General features: G+C 30.6%; 1 protein-coding gene across 2 annotated transcripts; it reads left to right on the top strand.

Moving 5' to 3' along the window:
* Positions 1-1,616: 1,616 nt before the first annotated feature.
* Positions 1,617-12,888, top strand: LOC145189109 (NPC intracellular cholesterol transporter 1-like). 2 transcript variants are annotated; one of them, XM_080065683.2, is made up of 9 exons: positions 1,617-1,799; positions 2,001-3,302; positions 3,901-4,157; positions 7,319-7,724; positions 7,879-8,176; positions 10,116-10,387; positions 10,980-12,095; positions 12,231-12,305; positions 12,450-12,888. In XM_080065683.2, the coding sequence occupies exons 1-9, from the start codon at positions 1,761-1,763 to the stop codon at positions 12,621-12,623; spliced, it is 3,939 nt and encodes a 1,312-aa protein (XP_079921809.2). In that variant the 5' UTR covers positions 1,617-1,760; the 3' UTR covers positions 12,624-12,888. The 2 variants fall into 2 exon arrangements, 1 of the variants encoding a protein (XP_079921809.2); XR_016452583.1 differs by lacking the exons at positions 12,231-12,305; positions 12,450-12,888 and having other exon boundaries at positions 10,116-10,580; positions 10,896-11,173.
* The last annotated feature ends 645 nt before the right edge of the window (positions 12,889-13,533 follow it).

Here is a 13,533-nt window from a genome sequence, read left to right as displayed (position 1 = left end):
TGGAATTTTGGTTCCAATTTCGGTTCTTAGCGGGAAGTATCGCAAAAAATCAAAAATGCTACAAAGAATCGAAATTGTTACTAAGAATTGAAAAACTTGAATTTTTTTAATTTTTATTTTCAAAAATACAGTTGAAATACAGTTGAAAAATACAGTTATTCTAAATCACTATCAGTGAGATCAGTGATACTGTCCTTGCTGCCCTTGCGACTACTACTAGCACTGCTATAAGCTACGCTAGTAGAACTATCACTAGGTTCAGTATTAAATAAATCTTTAGATGCATCATATATAGGGTTTTTTTTCATTGGTGATTTTTTCATTGGTGATTCAAGTACAAGTTTCCTTTTTTTAGCTCTTTGTAGTAGACTTTGAGACTGTGATTCATTTCAGAGACTGGAATTACCGAAAAACGGTTCCTTCGGTAAATTTCGGTTCCTAATTTGATAAGGAACCGATAACTTCGGTTCTTTTCGATTCCTTATTTTAGGCAAGATTCGAAATTTCGGTAAGTTTCGATTCCGATTCTGATAAAGAACCGAAACCTTCGATTCCTTTCGATTCCCCGAAAAATACCGAAGAACCGAAGAACCGAAAAACCGTTTTTCGGGAACTTCAGACCTTATACCCACGTTGTCAAAAGCCAGGTAGTCAGTGGTCTTCATAATTACCATAACTCATTTACCGAAATCAGCGTAAATATATTTTAACTTCAGCGAAGGTGGAAAACGAAGCATGACGTTTGTTATTATACTTTTTTATTTGTAAAACTTTGTGCATTTGATTTGAACTGATAAAGAAAAAACAATTTATCTAGTCGTTGTATTTTAGGAGAGTTCTATCGACGAAAATTGTCTTTTTGTATTTTTTAAAATTGTTTAATATTAATTGAGATTCTACCGAAATTCAATTTCGTTACTAAACATACTGCGTTATTGGATGTGACTTTTAATTCATTTATACTTCATCCAAACGTAAAAGCATCTTTTAAGGTCGGTTCATGCTTAAATATGACCATCTTGCGCAGATTACGTGACCAAAGGCTTTTTTCCCCAATAAACCAAGGAATATTCAGGGATGATGTTATAAAGGAACTGTAGATGGGGATTATGAATATACAGTATGATGCCAATAATCAGATATCTTTAATATAAAAAAGATTGCCTTAAAAAAAAAAAAAAATTATAAAATGTTGTTTGCGGCAACACTGTCAGAGGATGGCAGTTAATGTGAAATAGCTTTAAAAAAAAAATAATAATTTTAACTCCCCACAAAACTGGAGGCCGCAATTAAAAAAGCAAAAATCTTATTTTTGTGGTTTCAAAATAATGCTGAAATATACCTGTTTTTTAATTGTTTATGATTATTTCTTTCTGATTTTCTCATCGAATAGACCTTTTTTTTCACTTAAAACTTAATGCAAAACAAATTTGTTTGGATAATCCATTCGGCAGGAATGTTAACTTAAAAAATATGACTTTTTACCCTTGGGAAAGTAAACGATTTTCACAATTGTCTTTACCTGTAACTATGGCAACGTATAGGCAACCGCTTGTTATCTTAACGCATAAATTCCTTATTATAGAGTTAACTAGTTTGTTCATATTATCTCCCTTATTATTCATTGCACTTAGTTCAGTTATTGCGTATAATTTTGTGGGCTGATTTTTTTTGGCAGAGACTGTTTCTGCTAAGAAAAATCTTAACTCAACTTTGTCAAGGTCTTGCATTTAAATTCATATAGAATTTATCCCATAAACATGATCATCTATGCAATTTTTTTTGGATTAGTAGTTTCGGTGAGATGTTTGATTTTTTTTGAGCTCAACAGCTTTTTTTAAAATTAAGTTCATAGAGTTAAAACATAAAGGTATTTTTTTGTTTTTTGCAATTGGTAAGAGTGTTAACAGAACTAAGCATATAAATTTGTATATTTGAACTTTTAATCGTCTTAAGTAAACTACATACTGATTAGTAACTATATACTTTCTTGTTTTAAGATTTCATCTGAGAATTTCATTCGCAAAAATGGTTATTGTTCAATGTACCAACCAATTGATAGCCAATACCCTCTTGTCTACAATGGACCTGCTAAAAATTTGACTGTAGAAATGTATGGTATTCTTAAAAATGTCTGCCCATATCTGGCTGTGGAAAGTCTTGAAAAAACTACGTCATGCTGTGGGTTAGTGCAGCTGATAAACTTACAAAATCAGTTACAAACAGCAGCTAGTTTGTTTTCAAGATGCCCATCATGCATAAAAAATTTTTATAATTTGTGGTGTGATTTCACATGTTCTCCAAACCAATCTATGTTTCTGGAATATAAAGGTGATGAAATACCACCTTCTTCAAATTTCTATGTTACAAAACAACTTGGAAATGGACTTTATAATTCATGCAAAGATGTGATTTTTCCTGGCACAAATGGTCTTGTATTAGATTTCATGTGTGGTGTACCAGCAGCTCAATGTACCACAACTAAGTTTCTTAGTTTTATTGGAGATCCTCACAATGCTCCTTTTAATATCTATTTTAAAGTTGATGAGCCTGCAGAAAATATTACCAGTAACAACTTAACAATGATTAAGTGCAGTGAATCTTTTTTTGATATTGGAACTGGAAAAAATAATTCAGCTTGCTCATGTCAAGATTGTAAAAAGAGTTGTCCAATTCCTCCTTCACCACCTGCTCCAACTAAAACAAAATATATTCTTGGCATCAGAGAATTTATTTTTTATGTTGTGGTGTGTCTTTTAGCATGGGTCTTAGTGTTTTTGATTTTTAATCTTATTTCGGTCATTACATCTCACAATGGTAATCTTCAGTTAGATGCCAGGGAAATCTTAATGCCTGCCCATATTTCAAATGATAGTGTTTCTAGTAAATCATCTGACATCTTGATAAATCAAGATACAAAGGTTATTAAAGCTCATAAAAGTTGTCTTGTTGATTTTGGTATTTACATAGAAGGAAATTTGCAACATCTTTTCAAATGGTGGGGTACATGGTGTGCTAATCATCCTTGGAGTTGTATAATAACTAGTTTAATTGTTGTGGCAATTTGCTCTGCTGGTCTTTCTAAATTTACAGTTGTTACCAATCCTGTAGATTTATGGTCAGCTTATGATAGTGTTGCTAGAATAGAAAAAAATTATTTTGATTCAAGATTTGCTCCTTTTTATCGCACAGAGCAAATTATTATTAGCAGTGCTGTAAAGAGAGATCCTATTCCTTATCAAGTGTACCAAGGTGAGCTGAAAAACTTTAGTGGTGTTATGTATGAGGATATTTTAAACGCAGTAAGTATTATTTAGTTTTATTAAAATATTGACAGATAAAGTAATTTTAGTTTTAAGTTAGAAAACATACTAATATATTACTGGCTTTAAATTTTTACTCACATTAAATTATGATTATAAAGGCCTTAAAAGTTTTATTTCCTTTAGCATACAATGTCTTTTTCTGCTAAACATAGCCAAGTGATAAAATATATATTACAGATATATAGAAATGTGTTGTTTTAAAAATTATATATCAATTCCTATAATATCAAATTTTGTTATAATATTTTTTAAAAAGACGGTTTACTAAAATAGAATATTTTAAGATTTCAAATAGAGTGATTTCCATATTGTTAATTTATTAATTAACCACAATAAAACATGTTACCAAAAGATAAAAAAAAGTTATCAAAATTTCTCAGTAATAATCTTTAAATTACTAGAAATAGAATTTATTTTAATAAAAGTTTCCTTTAAAAAATATAAGAACTGTTTGTGTTTGCTAGTTGTGCCAGAATGTTTTGTTTGCTGGTACAAAAATGAGCATTTTACTACAGAAATCAATATTTGTTAGAAATACCAACTTACTGATATAGGCTGTACTATTATTTGTTAGACCCTGCTGCTGCAGTTGGAGTTGATGAATTTAACTGGGTTAACACCTGATGGACAGACAGTGCATTTGAGTGATATTTGTTTGCAACCATTATCACCAGATAACTCTGCATGTACTGTTTTTAGTGTGATGCAGTATTTTCAATTAAAACAAGAAAATTTTTTGAAATGTGTGACAGATTTAGATGAATCATGTGGACCAGATGCAATTGGAAATATGGCTGAAGATTGGCATGATCAGATTTTGGGTTGTTCAAGGTATTTCTGTAATTTATTAAAGTTGTAAAAAATAAAACTATTAATCTAAAACTACTGAAAAAAAGTTAATACTTTGATACTGTCAGTGTGACCCAATGTTTTATCCTGGAACAATTCAGCAATGCATTTTAGCATGGTAGAAAAGTATGCTAAATGTTATTTTTATTCTAGGGCATTTTGCCCAGGAATATTTGGCAGGGAGATTTTATACTAATACCTATTATCATCAATTAAATGACCTTATTCCTTTACTTATTGTTTAAAGTATTACCTCTTTGATGCTTGTATTTGCAATTTTTTAAATCAAATTAATGGCAAAACTAAATTAAACTGTAACTGGTTTCTCTTTTTATAATTTTTATAATTTTTTGTAAATTCTTCAGAATTTTTGCCAATTAAGCTACTTAAATATAACTTTGATTTTAAAAAATAAAAAAAAAAAAATTTTGTTTTTAAGGGTAATCTTAACCATTCTTTTATATTAAAGGTGTTTTTGCTACTGCATAATATGTTATTGAATTTCCACAAAAGATAATCAACTCTACAGTGCAAAACAGGCAATTAACATTTGCTTATAACAACAGCCTCACCTGTCCAAGTGTCTAGTTTATTAATGTGAAAAGCATTCTTTCAGATAATCAACAGTATGTAGTAAAATTTTTTAAAATGTTTTTAAAGAACAAATGTTAAATCTTGGTTTGTTAATTGTCTTAAGACATTTATGGAAAAAGCATTACATAAATTTATGAACTGTGTTGCAACATTTCAGAATAGAAGTTTATAACTTTTTTCATATGAGCAAAAAGAATAATCAATATTCAAAAATGTGTTTGTGTTTCTTACATTTAAAAAAAAATTGTTCGCAAGTGCTTTTTATATATTATAATTTAAAGATTTATAGGTGAAATCAAAATTTTTAATTCCTAAACAAATAGTTTCATAAATAATTAAGGAGTTATGGCTCCACTTTTTTTTAGGCAATTGCAATAAATTGCAGTAATATGCAATAATCTGTAATCAAGTGAGGTCTTCTTTGAATAGCATCAGTCATTTAAAAAAATAAAAACTCTGGCACTGTCTTGATGGTGTATAATCATTGGCCATTAATTTAGGCAATCAAATGTTGTTTATATTGTTTATAGTAATAGAAAGAATTTGATACTATTTACACAAGTGTATTAGTCAAGACTTTAAGCTGTTTAAGATGGGTTAAAAAAAAAAAACTTAACCTATACTTCATATTAGCTTACATAAAGTCTAGTTTTTTTTATTTTAATTTTTTTAAAACAAAGAGTTTAGCTGTATAAAGTTAACTTACTATATTTACTGTTAATGCACTTGGTCAATATATTTAAATTTTTCTATTATAATTACTAAAAAATGAAGGAAGGAAATAATTACCTCATTGATTTTTGAGTAAATCACTGTTTTTGCACAATTTTCATTCATTTGGTCAAAATCATTTATTATTTCTATTGTGATTATCTGGAGCCAAAAAGGTATTGAACTATGAACTAACTAATATTGTTAAAACAAAGTATATTTTTATTAATGCACAAAATGTTTATGTTGTCTTGAATGAGTAACTAAAGTAATTAAGTATTAAGTTGTAGCTTGCTAAATCCACAAGCTCTGAGCCAATGTTTAGCCTTAAGTTTATGCCTGCATCACATAAGATTGTATCAAACTTTTGCAATAAAAATAAAGTGACATTCCATTTGTGGCACAATAAAGATTTTTTAATGAAGATTATATCTTTTGTGTAAAGATCAAATTTTAAGTATCTACATATTTATAATCTGGCATAAGTTAAGGCAAATTTTGTACAAATTTAATGTTATGTTATATGAGGTATTTCATTGTTGTTTCTTATTTAAGTATAGAAAAAGCAGAAATACACAGGGTTTCACTGTTCAAAAAATATATTTCTTTTTAATCCCTTAAAGGTTTTAAGTGCTCAAAATTAACTAAAAATACAGAAAAGGTTGTACAGATAATACCAGACCTGGGTAGCCATCAAACCTGATGGCTGTTCTAACATTTTAGCTTTTTTTGCATGATCCTGTCCATCATTCTCATTACTAACCTATTTCTTGATTATTGAGTTCCTTTTTAGGAAGTTTACACCAAATACAGGGATAGCTAATAGCAGGAGGTGACAATCTGAATGGTTTCACAAACCTCAAAACATATTCCTTTTATAAAATGTTTTTTTTTAATCAAAAGGTTTATATCCACAATCTTTGTTAGAAATTTTTATGAAAATTTGTCCTTCCCCATCAATACCACCTTGATTGTATAGTTCCCATATAAATTTTTTTTACTGAAGGATATTATTTATGTAATATTAAGTATTATTACAAAACACAGTAGGTCTTTTCAATTTTTTTTTTTTTTTTCACCTTTCTCTAAAGAATCTATTTCTAAATATTGTATATCAAATTACTTTCTGAACCCCTACCTTCAGTTCCTTAGTTTTCTGTAACTCCAGTTTTAACAGGCTCAACAGATTTTCTTCCTTTGCACAATATTTTAAATGCAGATGCTTTTTTGTTTGATTTAGTGACAGTTTTAAACAAACCTTTCCATTCTAGGATTATTAAATTATAATGGCAAGAATAAAAAAAATTTGGGTGTTTTAAATATAAATATGTTTCAAAACTAAATATGTTTCAAAAATCAAAATAAGTTTTAAAAACATAGAGAAAAATATAGTCCTGTCACAATGTTCAATCATACCTCTTTATGAAGTCCAATTAAGGTCAATCAAAACCACCTTCATTTCTTCCTTCTCTATGAGTTTGCCAGCCATGCTTGCTGTAATTACTGTTATTTATATTTTATATTCTATCAATAGAGCATGATTTATTACTTTTAGTGTTAATTACATTTAGGAAATGTGGCATTGTAGAATCTCAACTGAGTACCTTTTTTATTACTTTGGTTTTCAGTAAAAAAAGTAGCATTTCGAATATTACTAATTGTAGCTCTGATTAAGTTTGTAGTCATAGTGCAAATCTTTTATTTAAAAGTGATGATCATGTAAAAATATGAAACTTTAGTGTCTTTTATATACAAAATTGTCATAGTTTTTAGTAAATGTTATATTTTTTACTTTGAAGATGTTTTTTTAATATACTATGTATTGTCTACTTATCTAGCAATCCTTCTTCATTGAGTAATGGACAACATTTAAAACTACCATGCATGAGTGAGTTTGGAGCACCTGTTCCACCTAAACTGGTATTTGGAGGATTCACTGGTGATAATTATGCAGAGTCTAATGCACTTATAATCACATTTGTTGTAAAAAATCATCTTGATGATAAAGATAATACAAAGGCAGAGGCATGGGAAAAAGTATTTCTAGAGCATGTAAAACGATGGAAAAAGGATGTAGCACCCATCCTTGGGGTTAATGTGGCATTTTCCAGTGAGCGTTCAGTTCAAGATGAAATAACTCGAACAAGTGAATCTGATGTAATAACTATCTTGGTCAGCTATCTACTCATGTTCATCTATATTGCTGTTGGTTTAGGACAATATAAATCAATAAATAGAATTCTAGTAAGCTTATCTAACTTATGAAATTTTATTGAAGTTTCAAGATACTTTCAGAAAATTAAAGTGGTTATAGTTTTTTCTGTGATTATGTTATATTAGTAATAAGGCTTGATCAATTCCCAATACGTTTTTTTATGTTGTATTTTTCCTTGTACAGGTGGATGCAAAAGTTACTGTAGGAGTTGTTGGTATCATCATAGTGCTTTTATCTGTCACATCTTCTATTGGAGTCTTTTCATATTCTGGTGTTTCAGCTACTCTGATCATTGTTGAAGTCATTCCTTTCCTTGTCTTAGCTGTTGGGGTAGATAATATTTTCATCCTAGTTCAAGCTCTTCAGCAAGATGAAAGACTTTATGGTGAAACTGTAGAGGAGCAAGTTGGTAGAATCTTAGGAATGGTGGGACCAAGTATGATGCTATCATCATTGTCTGAATCTGTTGCTTTTGGCTTTGGTAAGTGTTACTTCAATAAATTATTTTGAGATGAAATTAGTAATATTACAGTTTTAATTTGCTTGGAGTTTATCAAAAAGTTTGTTGTTTAAGCTATGTCATTAAAAAATAAAATACACAAAAACTAGAGCTGTGCAAGGTTAGGTTTTTTATCTTCGATCGAGATTACAAAAAATTCGATCGAGTTCGAGATTATTAAACAAACTAGTGAAAGTGTACATTCAATTCATTTAAAAATGTTATCATCAACAAACTATACTTATCCTTATGCTAAAAGTCTTCAAATTTTTATGAAGAAAGGTAAGTTCTTCTACATGCTCTGATAGAAGACTGCAGCGTTTAATGGAAATGATTGTCCCAGATGTTGAGTTCAGACGCTCTGAATTGACACTGGTTGCTGGGATTGCAAGAAGTGATTGAGCAATCTTAACAAGACAAGAAAATCAACTTTTATTTTGCCTCCACCATGTCAGTGGACAACCATTGCGTCCAATTGCCATATCTTTCAAGTATGTCTTCACATCATCATCAAGCGCACTCGTACTTGACACATCAGCATCAGCAACATTGTTATTGGTTGCAGTTGCTGCCATCATGTTATCGAGGGATTCCCACAAGCCTGTTGATTGTGTTTCTAGTGTAGACTCCATCATTGAGTGCTGAGACTGGACTGGTTTTGGTCCTGAACCTGGTACTGTTGGAAGCTCATTAAGTAATTCACAAAGCTTTGATAAGTTGGCCGGCAGCTTCTCAGGTTGCTTGCAGTAGAGTGACTTGTTTCCATTCGTTCGTAGTGAGATTCTCCACCTCACCAGTTAATGCAATTTCGGCTGATAAGGGTGCTTTCTCTTCCATAAGGCGTTGAATCATGTAATAGTCGGAATTCCAATGGGTTGATACACTCATTATGAGCCCATGTTCATCTCTTTTTAATTACCTTTGTTGTGCATACAGCAATTGAGATGATTGATGGTAGTGTGAGACGATTTTTTTACATTTCGCTATCATACTAATCATGCCTTCAATTTCTGAAACTGCATCATTAATTGATAATTGAAGTGTTTGAGCAAAGCAAGGTAAGTCCATAAAGTTTTGGCTCATGTTCATGGCTGCTCTCATATTACTACCATTGTCTCAAAGAACGTATATTGGTACTGCTCTTGGTAGCGACCAATCTTCAATTGTCTTCTCAAGAGATTCTAATATTGCTTCGCCCGCATGTGAATAGCCACAAGCGGTTTATTCTCCAGTGTATATGATTGCATTTGAAAATCAGCAGTTAAATATATCAAACAAAATGATATATATGAATCCAGTGTGCAAGAAGCACACTGGATTCCTATATACCATTATGTCTGTGGAATAGCAATAGGATGGCATGCCAACAAACTCAGTAGTAATGTGATCAATCATTTCTTGTTTCAAATTTTTATACATAGTTGGTACAATACTGCGAGAAAAAGTGGTCCTGCTTGGAATATGATACTGAGGAACAACCAATTTCATAGTTGCCTGAAAACCCTGTCCTACAAAATTGTACAGCAGGTAATCGGAAGCCAACATGTGCCCAATAGCTTGTGTTATTTCTTTAGCTTTTTCGTGATCAGATGTCCATGCTGTTTTGAAGCGTTTTAATATAATTTTACAGCGACTTTTTGTAGCGTTTTAATACAATTTTACAGCAATTTTTTAAATATCAAACTTTAGGTTTGAAATTCGAATTATATTTGATTAACTAAGCACATTCGATTTGAGTTCGATTATCGAATAAACTCAAACTCAAAACTTCGAGTTTCGCACACCTCTAACAAAAACCTATCACCTGTTTAAATACTTTTCTGAATCATAACCCTTATGTTAAAATCGATATGTAGATGAGCACTAAAACTGTCACTAAAAGTTGTTTTGTTTTTTATATTAGTTTTAATTCTTTGTATAGGTAGTCTCTCAAAAATGCCTGCTGTTCATACCTTCTCCATCTTTGCTGCACTTGCTGTGGTTTTTAATTTCTTTCTTCAAATCACAACACTTGTAGCAGTTGTTGCCCTTGATGCCAAGCGACAAGCCAGAAATAAGTTTGATGTAATCTGTTGTTCAGGGATTGATAAAGATAATAATGATAATGAGTGCATTCCTGGTGGTGTCCTTCATTTTTTTATGAACAAAATCTACTCTAGACCAATCATGCTGTACCCTGTTCGTATCACTGTGGTATGCATAAAATTTTTTTTTTTTTAATTTAACAATAGAGAGTTACTTTATCAAATCTTTTCAAAGATTGTATTTCGGAAGATTATGCTTTTAATACCTGTTATTACACTACTATGCTTATTCACAAAAACAGTTGAGATACTTAATTACAAATAAGTGATAAGAAGGAACTGTTATAATTAAAATCATAACAGTTCCTTCTTGTGATTTATTCGTAATTGATAATTTAAGTTTCTCAAAGGAAATGTGAGAGAAATAGTTAATTTCTTTGTATAAATTTTTTCCCACACTGTAATGCCCCAATTATCTTTAGTTATTAAAAAAAGTCAAAAATCCTATTTGAATAATAAATGCAATCCAAAGCATTATGCAATTAGTGTAAGAGTTTGCATAAGAAATAGTCACAAAAAGAGTTCAAATAAAGTTTATCAAATATTAAAAAAAAGTTATTAAAATGATTAGAGTATATTTGAAATCTTTGTGACAGCAGAGAAGTTGCATTTCATAGTGCCTTTACCTAATAATTCAAGCATAACTTGGTTACTTGCTGTTAATTAGCTATTATTCTTTCTTTTTTTTTTTTTTTTTCTAGATTCTTCTCTTCTCCATTTATCTGGCTTTCAATGTTTGTATGATTCCATATATTGATATCGGTCTTGATCAAAGTGAAGCTTTTCCAAGGGACTCTTACCTTAAAGACTACTTCCACAATATATCTGTTTACTTAAAAACAGGTGCTCCAGTATACTTTGTTGTAAAAGAAGGATATGACTACTCAGATAGAAATATGCAAAATAAAATTTGTGGTGTTAGTGGGTGCAATCAAAACTCAGTTGTTGGAACTATTTTTACTAACTCTTTGATCAGTAATTATTCTACAATTGCTCTGCCAGCATCATCCTGGATTGATGATTATTTTGCATGGCTTGATCCTATTGGACCATGTTGTCGCATTCTTAACTATACAGTCTATGAAAATAATACCTCTAAAACAGAAGTAAAAGATTTTACTGGTAGCGGTCAATTTTGTCCATCAAGTGCACCTCCTTCGTGGAATTGTTATACATGTTTAACTGCAGAACAAGTTGGACAGCGTCCAGAACCAAAACAATTTAATCAGTATTTAGATTGGTATCTTAAAGATAACCCAACAACAAAATGTGCTAAAGGTGGTCATGCAGCATATGGAAGTGCAGTGAAATTAAATTCAGCAGAAAATAAATATAAAATAAATTCCTCATATTTTATGACTTACCACACTGTTGCATCAACATCACAAGAGTTTACAGGCTGCTTGAAATACGCAAGAGAAATGGCAGCTAATATCTCAAAAGAGATAGGTCATGATGTCTTTGCCTATAGTGTATTTTATGTTTTCTATGAACAATATCTGACAACTATTGAGAACACATGGAAAGATTTGTTAATTGCACTCTCCGCCATCATTGGTGTAACCTTTATAATGATGGGTTTTAATTTTGGTTTGGCGTTTTGTGTTGGCTTAACCGTAGCAATGATTATTATCGATTTATTAGGGTTGATGTATTTGTGGGGTATTTCTCTGAATGCAGTATCACTTGTAAACCTTATTATGTCTACAGGAATTTCTGTTGAATTCTGTTCACATATTGCTCGTGCATTTAGTACAAGTCCTTACTTAACCAAAGTTAGGCGAGCAGAAAATGCTCTCGGAAAAGTCGGAAGCTCAGTAAGTTTGCAGAAATATCTAACTATAGAATTGGTTTAACTATTTGTCACGTTTATTGGATCTGATTTAAAATATTTTTTATGTTGATATTTTACCAGCTTTCTTAATGAATTATAATGGTTTCTCTGTCAATAGGTTTTGAGTGGAATTACATTTACAAAGTTCTTCGGCGTTTTTGTTCTCTTTTTTGCAAAGTCTCAAATGTTCGAGGTTCACCTTTTTTTCTTTTTTTACATATAATACTTTTTTAAATGAATTAATTGTTTGGCGTATTTGTTTTGTAACTTTCTTTTTCCATAAACAAAATACTTTTTTTTTTAAAATATTTAAAAGATGACGGTTTTTTTTTTTTAGATTTACTACTTCCGTATGTATGTTGGAGTTATTATTATTGGAGTATTGCATGGGCTCGTTTTTCTACCAGTCTTACTAAGTTATATAGGTCCTGAAAGTAGGGCCACCGAAGCAGACATATATCACGCAACAATGCAACGAAATAAAAACAGAGAACTGAAAGCTCCATATTAGTTATAGAAGAATTTTAAGTTATTGTTTAGATTTTTAATTGGATATTGTGATTTTAAGAAAGTGCTAACTAGTTTAGAAGCATTCGTTGGAATTCGTTGGATGGAAGCTGAATGCTTTATTGGATGATCTTTTGAAAATTCTTTTGTAAATAACTTCTTTTTTCATTTTTTTATTAAATCTTTTTTATTTGTACAGGTGTGTTTGAATTTTCTTAAGAAACAAAAATTATCATCAAATGTAAATATACATTTCTACACACATCCAATACGTTATTAGTTTTTTTTTAAATTATGGAGTTTGATTTCATTTTCTGACATTTAAATAAATTATGGTGACTCCCTCTTTTAAATTGAAAAATACAAATACGCTATTAGCAATTGAAATTGCACATATTTAATATTCACAATTAACACCTTTTGAACTACATGCTCGATATGGTGTTTTGTTTTGTAAAACAGCCTGCAAAATATATCGAAACCATTCAACTATTATCAGATGCTGGAGTTCTTGGGTAAGTGAGCAAGCAGAAGCGAGAGAACCAGGTTCAGGTGCGGTACGTCTAACTACCCCTACGAAAAATTTTGTGCTAAAAAAATATTTTACGGAATCGTTTTGTTTCTGCGACCATTACAGCCCATGAATGGTGATCTGCAATAGGAAGAATATCCTTAAGGACTGTTTGTAATCGAATCATTCAAATAGGATTCAGGAGCTACAGACCTTTATTAAGGTCACCTCTTGCTTCAAAATATCGACGTGTAAGATTGAATTGGTGTAAGTAAAGATAATCAAATGATAAATGGAAAAATATCACCTTTAGCCATGAATCCCGCTTTAATTAATGAGCTCATGATTGCAGAATAAATGTACGACTAAGGGGTATCAGAAAGGGATGAAGATACCTGTATTT

Source organism: Hydra viridissima, unplaced genomic scaffold (assembly GCF_058129835.1).
Source record: "Hydra viridissima isolate aposymbiotic clone 2 unplaced genomic scaffold, HvirCarnegie_v1 scaffold_5, whole genome shotgun sequence".
Lineage (NCBI taxonomy): Eukaryota > Metazoa > Cnidaria > Hydrozoa > Anthoathecata > Hydridae > Hydra > Hydra viridissima.
Note: the sequence above shows the minus strand (reverse complement) of the source record. Positions and strands in the feature narration are given on the sequence as shown.

Bases quoted from the DNA above. Each gene is read 5' to 3' on its own strand.
- LOC145189109 (XM_080065683.2), top strand. From the start codon at position 1,761: ATGATCATCTATGCAATTTTTTTTGGATTAGTAGTTTCG. The intron at 4,158-7,318 runs GTATTTCTGTAA...CTACTTATCTAG, and splicing joins CAGATTTTGGGTTGTTCAAG to CAATCCTTCTTCATTGAGTA. The intron at 12,306-12,449 runs GTTCACCTTTTT...TTTTTTTTTTAG, and splicing joins CAAAGTCTCAAATGTTCGAG to ATTTACTACTTCCGTATGTA.